The 18,508-nt window shown below is 50.2% G+C and overlaps 1 protein-coding gene across 7 annotated transcripts in view; it reads left to right on the forward strand.

The window, feature by feature from the left end:
• The window catches only part of Ikzf4 (IKAROS family zinc finger 4), a 34,695-nt gene extending 20,753 nt beyond the window's left edge, over positions 1–13,942 (forward strand). For 3 of the 7 annotated variants that reach the window (XM_076553964.1, XM_076553965.1, XM_076553966.1), the window contains 6 exons: positions 1,180–1,284; positions 2,772–3,032; positions 3,957–4,124; positions 7,539–7,688; positions 8,594–8,725; positions 10,138–13,942. In XM_076553964.1, the coding sequence (XP_076410079.1) occupies positions 1,180–1,284; positions 2,772–3,032; positions 3,957–4,124; positions 7,539–7,688; positions 8,594–8,725; positions 10,138–10,901 (1,580 nt within the window). In that variant the 3' untranslated portion in view covers positions 10,902–13,942. Of the gene's footprint in view, positions 1–50; positions 112–133; positions 1,285–2,771; positions 3,033–3,956; positions 4,125–7,538; positions 7,689–8,593; positions 8,726–10,137 lie in introns of those variants that run through there. The other 4 variants (XM_076553968.1, XM_076553967.1, XM_042263499.2 and 1 more) reach the window with 3 other exon arrangements.
• The last annotated feature ends 4,566 nt before the right edge of the window (positions 13,943–18,508 follow it).

Consider the following 18,508-nt stretch of genomic DNA (forward strand, 5'->3'; position numbering starts at 1 on the left):
TTTAGGGTCTCTCTCTCTCTCTCTTCTCTCTCTCTCTCTTCCATGTTTAGGCCTTATGTGCATGTTCATGTTAGCAGATAATGTATACGGAGGTGATGTTTACTCCAGTAGGTATGTTCTCTTTATATGTATCTACGTATGTGATCTGTGTTTGTGTGTTTATCTACATGTGTTTTTGTTTCACTCATATATTTGTGCAGAAAATTGTGGGGAAGGGGGGGATTTTTGAAGACACTCCTGTTTTTCAGGTATGTTACCAGATTTAAAAAAAAAACACATAATTTCAAAAGGCATTTTTAAAAAGTATTTGGTCAACAAGTTGAAATGGATGCATTTAGGATCATTGATATTTAGCTCTCGAGAGAACATCAAATAGTAACTATTCGATCGGACTCGGGTCAACGAGAAAGCTCTCTAGAGCTTCAAAGTTTGGCTGAATTTAAAGAGCTTCATGAGCTCACCCCCCCTCACCCCCCACCCCGAGACAGTAACTGGCCAAGCAGTGGTCAAGGACTCAGCATTATCTCCTCTGTGGTCCTACCCCAGCTCAGCCACTGCCAGCTTAGACACGTGACATAAATTTCTTCTGTGTCTCCTAATCCAAAAAATTAAAGTAATACCTACTTTCATACGTGGTTTCAGAGCTTCAAGAAGACGGTGTGTTCCAAGCACACAGACTGAGGCCTGGTCCGAGTCCATACTCACTACATATTAGCGGCTATCATTATTGTTAACGGATATTATCATCAGGTTCTGGACAGTTCCAGATGCCCACCCTGCAGACTCCAAAGCCACTACTGGGAGCTCCAGAGAGAGCAGTACGAGAGAATGCCTGTTCCCCCTTCTCGTCAGGTCCCTGTCCTCTCTTCTACCCTGGCCCGCCCAGCCCTGGCCCTGCTTCCTGCAGAGTTAGAGCGGGTGCTGCCCTTCCCCTCGGTGGTAGATAAAGGTAGGGTAGGCCAGACTCAGCCACCGAGATCACGGAAGTCGAGGTCAGCACTGGGCACCAGGCCCCTGGGGTCACAGGGTAGGCTTCTCCCATCCAACCTACCTTGTGCATGGCTATAGGACAAGTGCGTGGGAAATTTAACTGAAGTTTGTTTGTTTTTTTAAAGATTAGGCAGCGAACTGTAGAGGCTCCAGCCCAAGCTTCACCTGCCATCTGTTCTCTCCTCCAAGGTAGCGGGGACTCATCTCTGGAGAAGGAGTTCCTCGGGGCCCCAGTGGGGCCCTCCGTGAGCACCCCAAACAGCCAGCATTCTTCCCCCAGCCGCTCACTCAGTGGTAAGTGTGGCCCCCTACCCACTCCCGGCACTAGGCAGCACCATCTTGTTTGGACCCCCGTCCATTTGCCTTCTCCTGGCCACCATTTCCCCATCATCTCCTTCCGGCTTCCTGCTCAGAAACTCTTGAGGAGGGAAGGAGCCAAACACCACTGCTCTCCTAGCTTGTGAAAAGCGTAAATAGCTAATGCCAGACTGGGGTAGAATTAAAAGGTGTATGGGTGACATTAAGATAAAGGTCGCAGCAGGGCACGGTGGCGCACGCCTTTGGTCCCAGCACTCGGGAGGCAGAGGCGGGTGGATCTGAGTTCAAGGCCAGCCTGGTCTACAAAGCTAGTTCCAGGACAGCCAGGGCTGCACAGAGAGACCCTGTTGTGTGTATGTGTGGAGAGGGGCAGGGTAGGGGGTGGGGAGTGGGAGTGGGGGATAAAGATTCCAAAGAAAAATTCTGGAGTTGGAGACAGAAAGCGGTCATTGGGTAGGGAGAGGCAGAAAATGAACAGTAACAAGACTTTACCACCTCCCACCCCACTTTGCCTGCCTGGCAGAGCCCCCCACCCCCACCCTGAGTGCCCCTCCCCAGCTGGCCCTAGATCTGTGACATTCTCTAAATGGTTGAAATAGCCAGGAATGTAGGTCAGAGCTCGTGCCAGAGCGCTCCTCCCCTGTGTCCCCCCAGGTTCCTTGGAAGAGGCACAGGGGGTTCAGTCCCTTAGGGGAGAATAAACCACACCTGTCTTCCAGTCCCACTCAGCCTTTAGCCTGTGGTCCCCTTCAGTCTCCCCAGGACGGTTTTCCCGCCACTGTTACTTGCTGACTTCCTGCCTGAGGCCAACTCAGACATCAGTCTATGTGTCTTTCTTCCTCTTTTCTTTCTTTTTCATTTTTCTTTTTTAGACAGGGTCTTACTGTGTAGCCTTGGCTGACCTGGAACTCACTCTGTAGACCAGGCTGGCCTCGAACTTACACAGATCCTCCTGGCTCTGCCTCCCGAGTGCTGGAATTAAAGGCATGGATCACCACTGCCCAACCAAACATCTTTCTTAATGAGAAGAGAGTATGCAGGCAAAGGGTCCTCTAAGTCACCTCTTCTGCCTGCTGATAGAAGACATCCTGTGCATCCTTTTTTTCCTTTTCTTTTCTTTTCTTTTCTTTTCTTTTCTTTTCTTTTCTTTTCTTTTCTTCTTCTTCTCTTCTTCTCCTTCTCCTTCTCCTTCTCCTTCTCCTTCTCCTTCTCCTTCTCCTTTTCTCCTTCTCCTTCTTCTTCTAAACCCTATTTGCCTGGTGGGTGGTAGGTGGGAAAGATTGCTTTCAGTTCAGATGAGTTCTGGAACGACCCGAAGATAATAAATAGGCTATTGCCCCTCCTGACACCTGTACAACTCAGGGTTTGCAGTCGCCCTGTTGGACTGTAGAAGTGTCGTTCTGCCGGGGAGCGGCTGCGCCTTTGCCTGTCTCTGTTCTAAACCTCAGTCCCCTGACCCCCAGCCAACTCCATCAAGGTGGAGATGTACAGCGATGAGGAGTCGAGCCGACTGCTGGGCCCGGACGAGCGGCTCCTGGATAAAGATGACAGCGTCATCGTGGAGGACTCCTTGTCAGAGCCCTTGGGCTACTGCGATGGAAGTGGCCCAGAGCCCCACTCCCCTGGCGGCATCCGGCTCCCCAATGGCAAGCTCAAGTGTGACGTCTGTGGCATGGTCTGTATCGGCCCCAACGTGCTCATGGTGCACAAGCGCAGCCACACGGGTGAGTAGGACGGAGGGCTTCGTGGAAGGGCTGCGGGTGAGGCTGGCGCGACCAGCAGAGGTGTGCTAGGACTTCGGCAGGGCAGGTGAGGCTGGCGCGACCAGCAGAGGTGTGCTAGGATGTCGGCGGGGAAGGGGCTGAGGAGACCCCTCTGTAGGCGGGGGTCGCTCAGAAACGGAAGGTGTGTCGGAGCACGGTTTCTAGATGATGAAAGAGAGAAAGGCGTATGAGCCCCTCGGAAGGAACATCTGTAACCTTCCTGACCCTTTTCTGCAGCTGTTGTGACGAGGAGAAGCTACTCCTCCTTTTCTCGGAGTGTGGAGAGAATGGGTCCTGGGGCCTCTAGAAGGATTCCTGAAACCTCAGTGTAGATTAGTGGTGGGGATGTGTGCATATGTAAGGCCTTGTGGTGGATCTCAACACCAAAAAATGTTTGCAGACCTGGGGGGGGGGGAGCTGCCTATAGTCGTCCCAAGAGGGACAGAATCCCTGGGCCTTCTCATCTCATAATTTAAAAGGAGGTGTGGGAAGGGGAACCTCTGCTTACCCTCCTGAGACTCTGAGCTGAAGCGTTTAATATTGATAAATTATTCTTTATCAATAAAAGATCGGGAGTCAGATATTAGGGTAAGAACCTGAATGATCAGAGAAGCTTCGTAGAAGCCACCAGTCACCTCCTACCAATATCTGACTCCCGATCTTTTATTGATGAAGAATAATTAGTTAAAGGCTTCACTGAGCTATTTTGGGTAGTCGTCTTTTGGCAGGTCTTCTAGGCACAGTACTGGCTGCAAGGCACACACCTCTAATCCACAGCTTCCCAGGGTAAGAGGGCCCCCAGGTGACCTCTACAGATCAGAGAACCTTCCCTCCGCGCTCCAGCACCCTCACGCCAGTCTCTGGGACCTGCTCTTTCACCTGCAGGGGAAAGACCCTTCCACTGCAATCAGTGCGGCGCCTCCTTCACGCAGAAGGGGAACCTGTTGCGCCACATCAAGCTGCACTCCGGGGAGAAGCCCTTCAAATGTCCCTTCTGCAACTACGCCTGCCGCCGGCGTGACGCGCTCACAGGCCACCTCCGCACACACTCAGGTCAGTGGTTATCCAGAACCAGCAAAGAGGGGGGGCCCCAGCCTGCTCAGAAAAGAGCTTCGAGACTTCTCTGCCCTGGATGGTGTCTGACACGAAGGAGTGGGAGCACTCCCGGAGCACTCCCGGAGCACTCACGGAGCACTCACGGAGCAGATAGAGCAAATAGAGCCTGCCCTGCCTTGCTGACTCGGGCAGCGAGATCTATGAGGAATTTGTGGGACTCTTGACTGGGGTATTTTACTGCCGCATTCTGTGACCTGAAGCAAAAGGAACATGGTTAACATTCCTGGCTTGTCCCTGATGTTTGTTTTCTAAGCATTTTAATGATGCCAACACCATATGTGTACCATCACCGGGGACTCTGAGCCCTGCAGGAGGGGGAGGGGACTTCTTCCCTCTCTCATTTGCACCAGGAAACTACACCTGTCACCAACTTTTGGTTTGGTTTGTTTTGTTTCAAGACAGGGTTTCTATGTGTAGTTTTGGTGCCTGTCCTGGATCTCGCTCTGTAGACCTGGCTGGCCTCGAACTCACAGAGATCCGCCTGCCTCTGCCTCCCGAGTGCTGGGATTAAAGGCGTGCTCCACCACCCGACACCTGTCAACATCTTTATCCCACTCCGACTCCCAAAATACCAGACAATGCTTGGACAGTCACTGCACCCTCTACTTCCTAGTGGTTCCTGTAAATATCTACAGGCCTCCCAAGCTGGAGGAAGGGAACTAGACCTCCACATAGGAAAAGACCGTCCCATTTCTGCTCTGCATCCCCAGAAATGGTGATTTTTCTCACAACGAAGCAAATCCAGAGAGTACCCAGTACTGGAGAGGTGGGGGCAGAAAGGTCAGGTTTTCAACCAGCATGGGCTCTGTGAGACCCTGTCTCAAAAATAACCAAGTAAATAAAAGACTTTGAGTCAGCATTGGTTGGAAGGAACTGGAGAAATAATGAATAATGCTTCCTAGGTGTTTTACTAAGTGTTGGCCTCCTGGCTGGACTGAGCTGGCAAGGAGAGGGTAGCTGAGGGTGAGGAGAGGAAGGAGGGGAGAGGATTGTCATGTCTGACCTCAGAATCTTCCCTGGGCTTTTCTCTTTCTCCAAACCCTCCTGGGTAGGACGTAAAGGGACAGAGAGGCAGCTTCTGCCTCCTCCCTCCTGCCGTGTTCCAGATTCTCCCACCTAACGGGACCTCTTTGTCTCTCTATGTGTAGAAGCAGAGGTACAGTGATGATCACTCACTTATGCTCTGTAATCTGCAGAGAACATATCTTGTGTCTCCTGACGTGACCATCACCAGAATTCCAGACGCAGGCAGGGGAGCGAGAAAAAAAAAATTCTGGATGAAAATGCCCCACCCCCGGCCAGCCACTTGTTGAGATGGGGGTCTCATGTAGTCCAAGCTGACCTCAAACTCGCTGTGTAGTCAAGGATGACCTTCACTTTCTGACGCTCATCTTCCTGCCTCTGCCTGCTGAGTGCTGGGATTGCAGGGGTACACCACCACTCCTGCTTACGAGCCTGTGGAGATGGGACCTAAGACTTCCCACATGCTAGGCTAACTAAGCACACTAACAACTGAGCTGCAACCCCTGCCCTAAAGCCCCCCCCCCCCCCCCCCGCCCCCAACTTGTTTAACAAGGAAAATGATGCTGTGGGGAAGGAAATGAATGTTGTGGTCTATATATAGCCTAGCCTGCTCCCATCAAGGTCCCATGGCCAAAACATATGCTCCTTTTTCTCAGGATCAAACAATTTACCTCTGGCTAGCCTAGAACTTGCCATGTAGACCAGGCTGGCTTCAAACTCACAGAGATCCAATTACATCTGCCTCCCAGGTGCTGGGATTAAAAATATGCACTATTAGCCAGGCGGTGGCGGCACACGCCTTTACTCCCAGCACTCGGGAAGCAGAGGCAGGCGGATCTCTGTGAGTTCGAGGCCAGCTTGGTCTACAGAGCAAGTTCCAGGACAGGCTCCAAAACGACACAGGGAAACCCTGTCTCGGGAAAAAAACAAAAAACAAACAAGCAAGCATATGCACTCCCCTGCCCCCAAATTCTTGACAAGGTCAGTTGACTAGATTTCGAGTGTTGTTCCGTAGAAGACTAAGGGGGAAGCAGACACACGTGCCGGTCCCATCTCTGTGAGATGCTTTCTGTTACAGATCACACTGTGACAGACAAGGTTAGAGGATGGTTGCTCTCCTGTGGTGTTAAACTGTTTCCCAGAGGGGCGTGGGTGGAGAGGGCCACTCATTTCATCCCTTAAGCACTTCGCTGACAGATGAAGGGCAATGTGGCAAAGGTTGATTTCGTCGTAGCCAAGCGTAGACATCTGCGGGGGGGGGGGGGGGGGGGGACGGGGGGGGGGTGAATAACAGTCACTAATTCCCTCGCCATGCCTTCTCCCGCCTCCTTGCTCAATAGTGATAAACACAAACGTACAGTACCCTGCTCCTCCTCTTCAGGTTTCTGTTTTTTTCCCTCCCTTCTCACAAAACAATCGCCTCCCAAGAGTTGTGTTTAAACAAAGCTACCAGTCTTAGTTTTCCCATTTTTTTTTCCTTCAGAGCTTTATAACTCATTCTTTTTAAAACAAAAAGTAAGAACCCAGTTGTTCTCTTCCTCTTCCTCTTCTTCATCTTCTGTTCCTTTGCTCTTTGTCTCTCTTTCCATCAGTGCTGGGCTCTCTGGGGCTCTCTTGGTATCTCAGTACAGTGACAGAAAAAGACAATGATCAGTAAAACCAGACAAGGGCTGGAGATTAAAAAAAAAAAATCCAAGTAAAGGCCAACCACTGCGGCCCCTCCCGCATGGGCAGATATGAAGACTCTCGCTGCTCTGCGCCCTCAGCCCACCCATTTCCCTCCAGCCAGAGCTGGGTGCTTGCAGCCGAAAAGTCCCCTTGTCTGATAAACAGTATTACACCCGCCTGCCACATGGAAAGGTTAAACCGCAGCCCGAGCCCCAGACCCCGAGGATCCTGGGGTGGGGCCTGCTGTGCTTGCTTACCAGGGAGGATCCCCAACTAAGTCCCCTGGTCGTCACTTCCTTTCAGAAGCCGCAGCTGGAGCCCCTAGAATCCAGTGTGCAGCGGTGTGCCGGGGGGGGGGGGGGGGGGGGGGGGGGGCTCTCCGCGGTACACCGTCAACTCTTCCCCGAGTTTGGTCCGCCCGTTCTTTGTTGTAGGTGGGGCTGGGGAAGGGATGTCAAGCCCCCGCGCCCCAAAGTTAACAACGTTCTTTCCTCTGCATGCAGAATGCAGCCGCTCCTGCGTGAGGCTTCAGAGCCGCCCCAAAGTTAACAACTGTTCTTTCCTCTGCATGCAGAATGCAGCCGCTCCTGCGTGAGGCTTCAGAGCCGGGTACAGGGCGCAGTTAGTTACTCTCTCTCTCTCCTCTGCCCCCTCCTCCAGTCTCTTCTCCCACCGTGGGCAAACCCTACAAGTGCAACTACTGCGGCCGGAGCTACAAGCAGCAAAGCACCTTGGAGGAGCACAAGGAACGATGTCACAACTACCTACAGAGCCTCAGCACGGAAGCCCAGGCTCTGGCTGGCCAGCCAGGTGGGGCAGTGGGTAGCGCCACAGGGGAGCTGCGGGCAGAGCCAGGAGCTCAGGCCAGGGTGATTCCAGCACCCCAGCAAACACAGGTCACACACACTCAGTAAACCTTCCAAGCACCTAGGTGTTCCTAAGCATCCTGGGGCAGGTCTGTAGGGAGATCCAGACACAGAGGAAATCTGAATCTGTATCTTCAGGCTAATGGGAGAGAAAACTCAAAGAACAAAGGATCAAGGGGCCGGTGTATATAACTGTCCTCAGATGGTCTGAAGTGTCACTAGAACGAGCTTTAGGTAGGGTAAGGAGCCCACAGTGACCCACGCTTTTTTTTTTTTTTTTTTTTTTTGGTTTTTCGAGACAGGGTTTCTCTGTGTAGCTTTGCACCTGTCCTGGATCTCACTTGGTAGCCCAGGCTGGCCTCGAACTCACAGAGATCCGCCTGCCTCTGCCTCCCAAGTGCTGGGATTAAAGGCATGTGCCACCACCGCCCGGCTGACCCACGCCTTTAACCCCAGCATTTAGAACACAGAGGCAGGTGGATCTCTGTGAGTCCAAGGCCAACCAGGGATGCATAGTGAGATCCTGTTTAATAACAAACAAAATAAAACAAAAAGAGCCGGATGTGGTGGCGCACACCTTTAATCCCAGCACTTCGGGAGGCAGAGGCAGGTGGATCTCTGTGAGTTCGAGGCCAGCCTCTTACAGAGGGAGTTCCAGAACAGCCAGGACTGTTTCACAGAGAAATCCTATCTCAAAAACTAAAAATTTAAAAAAAGAAAGATAGAAAGTCAGCCCCGTTTCCCAGGTATAACCTTCCTTGACTACTGACTGGCCGGCTTTCTGCAGGCAAAGGCTGCTGGGCCACTGTCACTCAAACTCAGCCGCTCCCACCTGCCCCTCCTCTCCAGGTGATGAAATGCGTGACCTGGAGATGGTGCCTGACTCAATGCTGCACTCCTCATCCGAGCGGCCAACATTCATTGATCGCTTGGCCAATAGCCTCACCAAACGCAAGCGTTCCACCCCGCAGAAGTTTGTAGGTAAGAAGAGTCCTGTTGGAGAGAAGACGGCAGCTTTACCCCATAGCTCCAATAAATCGCAGCTCTGATTGACATTAGACCAGAGGCTTGGGTCTGGTGATTTGATTTTGGAGGGGGAAAGCAGCCTAGCGGTCTCCGTGATGCTCAGAATGTCCCTGTGTGGATGGAGAGGGACGACATACTTCTAGAGACTTGGGGGACGCAGCTCAGTCTGTAAAACGCTTGCCTTGCAAGTATGGGAACTGGAGTCTTTATCCCCAGAACCTGCACAAGAATGCCAGGCATGGTAGCATGTGCTGGCAACCCTAGCCCTGGGAGGCAGAGACAGAAGGATGCCCTGGGGTCACTGGCCAGGCCGGCTAGCCTAATTGGTGAGCTCCAGGCCAATGACTGATCCTGTTTCAAAGGATGTGGATGGCACTCCTGAGGATGACACCCAAGGTGGTCCTCTGACCCCCCCACATGTGTGTACACAGACATACACGTGCACCAGCACAGAGATGAATATGCACACCATGCACACACACAGAACATGCATAAAAGACAGAGTGGAGAGCCGTCAGTATTGAGGACTCATCTGGGGTTTGAGCTTTCCCATCTTTTGAAAAATAACAAGGGCCGGGCGGTGGTGGCGCACGCCTTTAATCCCAGCACTCGGGAGGCAGAGGCAGGCCTGCTCTCCAAAGCAAGTTCCAGGAAAGGTGCAAAGCTACACAGAGAAACCGTCTTGGAAAAAAAAGAAAAGAAAAGAAAAAAAAAGAAAAATAACAAGGATTAGTCTGTGTGGGCTGGTCTTAGAGTCAGTGAGAGGAAGTGAGCATGTGGTTCCCTGACCTGAAATGGCATTATCTCTCCGAGGATCTGAAACTTTATAGAGAATAACGAGGAGCGGGCGGTGGTGGCGCACGTCTTTAGTCCCAGCCCTCGGGAGGCAGAGGCAGGTGAATCTCTGTGAGTTCGAGGCCAGCCTGCTCTCCAAAGCGAGTTCCAGGAAAGGTGCAAAGCTACACAGGGAAACCCTGTCTCGAAAAACAAAAACAAAAATGAGAGAATAATGAGGATGAAACTTCAAAGAGATGCCTTGCCCTAAGACTTCAGCTTTCCTTCAGCCTGACCCTCTGGGGAGTAAATGGGATGTATTCAATGATATTGTATGTAATGATGGGATGTATTAAATGATGTTGCCTGGGAGGGTGTATTCAATGATGTTACCTGGGACTGTGAGTATAGCTCAATGGTAGAATAGGTTCTTAGCATGTGTGAAGCCCAGGGTTGGGTCTCCAAAGCTAACTAATAGTGATGATAACGATGCTGTTATATACAGGCCCCTGGGTTAGAAAACAAAGAAGAAATTGTGGCCATGACTTAGGGATTCTTCAAACCCCGTCCTGATGAGATCTTACTCTCCACAGGTGAAAAGCAGATGCGTTTCAGCCTCTCCGACCTCCCCTATGATGTGAACCCCGGCGGTGGCTATGAAAAGGATGTGGAGTTGGTGGCGCACCACGGCCTGGAGCCTGGTTTTGGAGGTTCTCTAGCCTTTGTGGGTACAGAGCATCTGCGTCCCCTCCGCCTCCCCCCGACCAACTGCATCTCGGAACTCACACCTGTCATCAGCTCTGTGTACACCCAGATGCAGCCCCTCCCCAGCCGACTGGAGCTTCCAGGGTCCCGAGAAGCAGGTGAGGGACCTGAGGACCTGGGAGATGGAGGTCCCCTCCTCTATCGGGCCCGGGGCTCTCTGACTGACCCTGGGGCATCCCCCAGCAATGGCTGCCAGGATTCCACAGATACAGAGAGCAACCATGAAGATCGGATGGGCGGGGTGGTGTCCCTCCCTCAGGGTCCCCCACCTCAACCTCCTCCCACCATAGTGGTGGGCCGGCACAGCCCCGCCTATGCCAAAGAGGACCCCAAACCACAGGAGGGGTTATTGCGGGGCACCCCAGGCCCCTCCAAGGAAGTGCTTCGGGTGGTGGGTGAGAGTGGGGAGCCCGTGAAGGCCTTTAAGTGTGAACACTGCCGCATCCTCTTCCTGGACCACGTCATGTTCACCATCCACATGGGCTGCCACGGCTTCAGAGACCCTTTCGAGTGTAACATCTGTGGTTATCACAGCCAGGACCGGTATGAGTTCTCTTCCCACATCGTCCGGGGGGAACATAAGGTGGGCTAGCAGACCTCTTCCCCCGGGGCCTGTCCTCAGCCCACCGCTCCACTGCCCCACCTACGGGTGTCTAGCCCAGTTCCTACCACACCCCAAGGAGTTCTGCATCCACTGGCCACCTCACTTCACACTTGACTCAGACCCTCTTTGCCTGCTCCCCTGGCTGATGTAAGCATTGTGACAGACAAGAGTCTTTTTGCTTATATTTCTCCTTCTGAACTCCTCTCTCCCCGGCATTTTTCCTGTTTATTAATGACTTTTCCTCGACCTTTTTAAATGTACCGCAATCTCTGGCCACTCCTTCACTCTCCTGCCCACGGCTCCCGTCTGCTCTAAGCCTAGATTTTTTTTTTCCCCCTTTATGGATCCCACCTCCTCCAACAGCCCCAGGGGTTGGAAGCTCCTCTTTGTACTTAGAGACAGGGAGCTTCTTGCTTTAATCCTGACCCTTATTTATCTGACTCTTCACTTTCGATGTTGATACCTCCCAGTGGCCCACCTTAGCTCTGTGGCATTATTATCTCCTCTCTGGGACCCTCCAACCTGGTACTTCATACCTCTCGTGCCCCCTCACTCCAGGCAGCTTGCACTATTCTTAAATGAATGAAGAATTTCCTCACTGGAAGTAGGAGAGGCTGTAGAAACTCTTCCCCAGGAACTGTGGACTGAGGGTCCTCTTGACCTCACCTGGGAATACGAGCTCCCTAAAGCCTCCATTCAGGGCCTCCCTCCAGGATGTGATATCGCTCTTCCCTCTCCCCGGCTCACCCCTCAACACCACTCTGGTCTCAACCAGCCGCTCCTCTCGGTGGTGGCTTTTATCTCTTTGCAGTGCCCCCATTTTTATATTCTCAGGGGCTAAAGCCAGGCCTGCAACCCTGTCTGACAGACCTCGAGCTGCAGGTGCCTAGCTGAGAACCAGGGCACCGGAAAGGGGGTGGGTAGAAATCTCTCCTCCACCTTTCAAACTTTCTCACTCCAGTGACCTTCCTAGGCTCTCAGGGACTCCTTCTGTCCCCGTTTCATGAGAAACTGGTGGGTTGCCGCCCGACGACCAGGGGTCTCCCAGGCCCGTCAGTCACGCTGCCTTTTTCCTCTCCCTTCTAGCAGGATTCACCGTCTCGTTCCCAGGCTCCTGGGCCCTGTTGTTATCAGTGGCAAGGAGAAAGGAATGTCTCTTTTCTCTCTGCTAATTTTCAGTATAACCAAAAATTGTCCCAGGATGAATGGCATGTATGCGCCCGCCGACCATTCCACCCTTGTTCCAGCAAGAATGGGATGGACGCAACTAACCGGGCGTCATCCTTCACTGCCCTTCCATACTCGGCTCCGGACACAGGGCAGGATGGGCACTCTCTTCTCTGGTGGTTGCAGGGACCCTGGCTATCTGGATAATCGAGGGTTCGTGAGACCACGCAGGAGAAGGGATAGCTCCACCGCACGTGGAGGTCTCTCTCTCTCTAGAGTTCCCTGCCAAGGCCACAGCCATCCCACTCTCTGCTTCTTTGAGATTCAAACCAAAGGCTGTTTTTCTATGTTTAAAGAAAATAAGAAAAAAAAAAAAGTAAAAACCAAACACAGCACCTCATAAGTTATAAGTCTCGGTCTTCTCTCCTCCTTTCCTTCCCCTCCATCTTCCTTTCCATGTGTCCTCTCTTCGTTGGCTCCTCTGCCTCTCTCTGCTTCTCTCTCCCTAGTAGGGATATTGAGGCGCACGAAGGGGTGGGGCTACATCAGATCCTGGGAATGGGGCTGTTAAGCCTTCTGGAGAGTCTGCTTTTCCTATCATGAGAGGGGCGGGGTTGAAAACACTGTCTTCTCTTCCTTCTCCTGCGTTACATGGCTTCCCAGGAGGGCCAGATTGGCAGGGAGGGGCTTTGTGGGGTGGTTCTTCCTCCTTGACAATGCAGCAATAAGCAGGTGCCGCCAAAGGCGGGCGGAGCATGGGGCCTGAGCTCCAAAGGGAGTGGTCCCCAGAGAAGGGCAGGGTGGGTCCCCGCAGCAGAACCTGGCACTAACTCCTGGGATGGCAGCCGAGCTGTGGTTGGTGTCTGCACCTCTCCTTAACTCTTCTGGCCGCGGAGCCTCTTCCGGTTAGACCGGCCCCCCACCTCTCCTGTGTCTGCATTTGGGGATACCTCAGAAGGACTAGTTCCTCTGAGGCATCGGAGCCTCTGAGTGCCCCATACCTCCCCCCTCCTTTAGTCAGCCTTAGCACCTGTAACCCCCCAGAAACCTGAAGGATTGTGCTCCCAGGCTCCCACAAGAGCAGAGATGGAAGGACAAGACCAGGTGCTAGGGAGGAGAGAGGCAGCCTGTCTCTCTCCCGCCCAATCACTGCACTTTAACCAGGGTCTTAGGTACAAAATCCTACTTTTCAGAGCCTCCCAGCTCTGGAACCTCAAACATCCTCATGCTCTCTCCCAGCTCCTTTTGCATAAAAAAAAAAAAAGAAGAAAGAAAGAAAAAGAAAAATCATCAACCACAAAACACCAAAACCCACACAGAGAAAAGAGGTGTTTTCTTTTTTTATTACTATTCAAAAATAACAATACAGAAAAGTTGGGGGAAGGGAGAGAATTTCTAAATAGACACTTTTCCAGACCTTTGTGTATGTGTGTGTCAGTGTCCAGGCTGCAGGTGGAATTTTGTAATACTTCTGGCAGCTTCTTTCCTTGTGTAAATAATATATATATATATATTTTTAACCAGAAATTATGGAGATCAAACATAGACTAAACACAGAAGCAAGTGCAATACCACCTCTCCTCCCCCAGGGTTCCTTTGTAGCCTGTTTCGTGTCCCCTTTGACCCTTGCCCTTTCGCCTCTTCTCTTGTCCTCTGGTCCCTTACCTACCCCCCCCCTTCCCTCTTTCTAAAGAGTTTTTCTCCTTTCTCAAAGGGAGTCAAACCAGCTTTTGAGACTTACTGCGAAGCGTTTTGTACCTGTAATATACTGTAAGTAAATATTTGTGTAATGGAGAAATACTACTGTAAGTTTTGTACTGTACTGGCTGAAGGTCTGTTATAAATAAACATGAGTAATTTAACAGCCCTGTTTGTTCTTGGAGACTCCCTTGGTCTTCCTTCCGGGGAGAGAGGCAGACTTCATACCACCATTTCTCCCTTCACGATGAGGACGAGTCTAAGCTTGAGGGGGACCCGGACAAGACCCCTGAAGTTGCTGGTCTAGCAGAACAGATTGTTTTCCAGACAGGGTCTATGTAGCCTGGCTGGCCTGGAACTCACAGAGATCTTTCTACCTCTGCTTCCCAAATTCTGGGATTAAAAGTGTGGGCTGCCATAACTGGCCTGTATTATTATTATTATTATTATTATTATTATTATTATTATTATTTTGGTTTTTCGATACAGGGTTTCTCTGCGTAGCTTTGTGCCTTTCCTGGAGCTCACTTGGTAGCCCAGGCTGGCCTCGAACTCACAGAGATCCGCCTGGCTCTGCCTCCCGAGTGCTGGGATTAAAGGCGTGCGCCACCACCGCCCGGCAATGTATTATTATTTTTTTAGATTATAATTTGATTACAACATTTCTCCCTTCCCTGTCTTTCTTCCAAATCCCAAGTTTCTTCCCAATTCAGGGTCTCCTTTTTCCCCCTTATCATTTTTGCATATATATATATATATATATATATATATATATATATACACATTCTGTCAGTCTGTATAACGCCACATGTATGTATGCTTCAGTGCTGACCATTTGGCACTGGACAACCAACCGGTGTGCTCCTCCCTGGGGAGCACCTCTCTTGATCCTGGCTTTTGATGTGGTTCATAGGCATCATAGCTTGGTAGGTCTGTCGGTTGACTTCCTCCTTCGGAAGCTTGAACCGTGTCTTCTGGTACCACAAAACGTGGTCCTCTGGGAGGAAGCATTCAGGTCGGTTTCAACTCAGGGGTCTCTGGGCCCTGTTTTCTGAAGTGCATGCAATCTTCAGAGGGGTAACCAAGGGCAATGGGAACAGGCTGTATGTTTGGGGGTCCCTCGGACAGGAGTCTCCTGCCAACAGTTCAAAAGAGGGGTTCTCTTTTTGTTAACATTTGGTGTTGGGGATTTTGTTAGGTGATCTTGGAGGGAGCACCATCATTCCTGATGAGAAGATTCATTAAAAAAGAAAAATATATGTGTAAATTTATACAGGGAGTTGTAGCACAAATTGTTAGAAGGTCTTATTAATAAAAACAAACCTGGAGCCAGGTATTGGGGTGAATGCTGAACGACCAGAGAGACAGAACAAGCCACAGCTACCTCACCTCGCCAATTCCTCAGCTGATCCTGTTTCCTCAGACTAGAAACCTGTGAATCTTCATCGGAATGGATTTCAGCTGAACTGCTTCTCAAAAGCCTAAAAGCTTAGCCAGGCTCTAGTTCCTGGTCCTCACGAGTTATATACCTTTCTGCTTCCTGCCATCACTTCCTGGAATTAAAGGCATGAGTCACCATGCCTGGCTGTTTCCAGTGTGGCTTTGAACTCACAGAGATCCAACAGATTTCTGCCTCTGGAATGCTAGGTTTAAAGGTGTGAGTGCCACCATTTTCTGGCCTCTATGTCTAGTGGCTGTTCTGTTCTCTGACCCCAGATAAGTTTATTAAGGTGCATGATATATTGGGGAACACAATATCACCACACTTCCCCTTTTTGTCTAAAATAAAAAAGCTTATAACTAATACAAGAAAAACTATATTCAATAAGTATATACAATATATACAGTCAAGAATTACATTAACAATGTCCAGTCCATTAACATTTGACAAAATCAGACAAAAAATTTTTATTACTTATCCTTTTTAAAACAAGTAGTTCCTTTTTTTTAAAAGTAGATTCAATAATCTCCCTTTTTATCTTATCAGGGAGTTATTTGTATTATAGGGTTTGGGGTAGATAGTTAATAGTATGATTTATATGGCTTTTTCAGAAGTCCTTATTGTTATTTTTTTAGATTTATTTATTTATTTTATATCTATATATGAGTGCTCTATCTGCATGTACACCTTTATGCCAGGAGAGAGCATCAGATCCCACTGTAGATGGTTGTGAGCCACCATGTGGTTGCTGGGAATTGAACTCAGGACCTCTGGAGGAGCAGTCAGTGCTCTTAACCTCTGAGTCATCTCTCCAGCCCCCTTATTATTTTATCCACTTCCCTCTTCTGTATTTACCTCCCTCCCCTTTCCCATTTCCCCTCTCTATCTCCTTTACCTCCCTCCTTTTTTCTGTATTTACCTCCCTCCTCCTCCCTAAGAAGACCCCCTTTTCCATTTCCTTGATCAGACACTTGCACTCTGCCACTCCCGTCTCTACTGCCCCCCCACCCCCCCCCCACCCCCCCCACCCCCCGTCCCCGGATCCCGGCAGTGGTTCAGTTTTACTTTCCTGATTTCTGCAGTTGCTCTAGGATATGTACTCACACCTGAAGACTTGGAGCTAGGAACTTTCTATGTGGGTGAACTTTCCCGGTCTGGGCTATCTCATTCAATGTGGTCTTTTCTAGGATGAAATACGGTCTATCTCATTCAATAGGTCCATCTGTTTCCCTGCAAAGTTCATGATTTTGGTTTTCGTTTGTCTGTTTGATGGCTTGCTTGCCTTTTTAACAGCTGCATACCACGTTCTCATTATCCATTCATCAGTTGTAGGACATTTAGGTTGCTTCCTTATCCTGCTATTATGACTAGAGCAGCAATGGACATGGCTGAGCAAGTGTCTTCAGAGTAGGATATCGCGTCCTTCTGGCACATGCCAAGGAGTGCCCAGCTGGGTCATGTGATGGACTTATTTTCCTTTTGATAATTCTCCACCCTGATTTCCATAGTGGCTGCACCAGTTTGCACTCCCACCAGCAGTGAAGGAGCCCTTCCCATCCTCCCCAGCATTTCCTGTGCTTTGTTCCTCTGATCTTTGCCATTCCAACTGGAGTAAAAAAAAAAAAAAATCTCAAGGTGGTTTGATTTGCATTTCCCTAATTGCTAGGAATGATTTTTTGTTTGTTTGTTTGTTTGTTTTTCGAGACAGGGTTTCTCTGTGTAGTTTTGGTGCCTGCCCTGGATCTCTCTCTGTAGACCAGGCTGGCCTCGAACTCACAGAGATCCTCCTGCCTCTGCCTCCCGAGTGCTGGGATTAAAGGTGTGCAATACCACCACTGGCTCCCCACAGGCTTTTTACTTAGTTCTGGAGACTGAAATCCAGTCTTTAGGCTTGTCGGACTAACCCTTTTACCCTCTGAGCTACGTGAGTGATTACTCTGCGTTGCCTGTACAATTCCAGCACTTGGGAGACTCAAGAAGACAAGAAATTCAAGGTCACACTTGGCTACAAAATGAGTTCAAGACCAGTCTGGACTGAATGACTATGTCTCAAAATAAAGTGAGAATAACTGTGTGTATCTGATAGACTTGCTCAGTTAAATCGAATGGGTACATACAAGGTACTAACTAGATTGCTTCCCTGTGCTGATAGGATCTAGGAATAAAGAGGTAATTCAAGCGAGATGTGGTGTCACATACATCTTTGATCTCAGCACTCCCAGCACTTTAATCCTAGAGGCAGAGGCAGGCAATCTGAGTTTGGATCCAGCCTGGTCTACAGAGCGAGTTCCAGGACAGCCAGGCCTACACAGAAGAAACCCTGTCTCAAAATAAATAAATAAATAAATAAATAAATAATAAATACATGAATAAATGAATGAATAAATGTGGTTAAAAACAAATACATAGTCCCATTCAAAAAAGAAAAATTTGTCTCATTTGAAGCTTTTTTTTAAATTTGTAATTTATGTACATTGGTGTTTGCCTGCATCTGTGTCTGTGTGAGGGTGTTGGGTCCCCTGGAACAGGAGTTACAGACAGGTGTGAGCTGCCATGCGGGTGCTGGGAACTGAACCTGGGTCAACTCTGGAAGAGCGGTCAGTGCGCTTAACCATCGAGCCATCTCTCCAGCCCTCATTTGAAGCTTTTATTTGGTTTATTTGTTTGTTTTTCGAATCAGGGTCTCACTGTGTAGCTATGACTTTCCTGGAGCTCGCTCTGTAGCCCAGGCTGGCCTCGAACTCACAGAGATCCGCCTGCCTCTGCCTCCCGAGTGCCGGGATTAAAGGCATGCTCCACCACCGCCCGACATGAACCTTTTATTTGGAAGGATTAATTTACAAAATGGTTTATTTCCTCCTGGTCCGCCTAGAATCCAATTTCAAAGAAACGAAGCCATGGCGTCTCACGGTGGTGTAGCGCCGCCTTCAGTCCGTCCACTCCGGGCTGGGGACCGCTGGGAGTCACACTACAACTCCCACAATGCACTCCGGGCCGGGGGACCGCTGGGAGTCAGACTACAACTCCCACAATGCACCTCTGTAGGCCTCTCGGAAGAGGGAGGGAGCGTCCGGAGGCCGAATTCCGGCCAATTTCCGCTCTGGAGACAACGTACACCGGATGTTATAGTGCCTAGAACTACTTCCCGGTTCGTAAAACGTATCACATTTTAGTCTTCCGCCAGCCGGTTAAATAGTCCCGCTGGTGCTTGGCTCCCCAGGTAATCTGTAGGGACTTATTCTGACCCTGCGTCTCGGCGGGAGCGCTACACCACTAGGTAAATCTGAGT

Source organism: Peromyscus maniculatus, chromosome 18 (genome assembly GCF_049852395.1).
Source record: "Peromyscus maniculatus bairdii isolate BWxNUB_F1_BW_parent chromosome 18, HU_Pman_BW_mat_3.1, whole genome shotgun sequence".
Classification (NCBI taxonomy): Eukaryota; Metazoa; Chordata; class Mammalia; order Rodentia; family Cricetidae; genus Peromyscus; species Peromyscus maniculatus.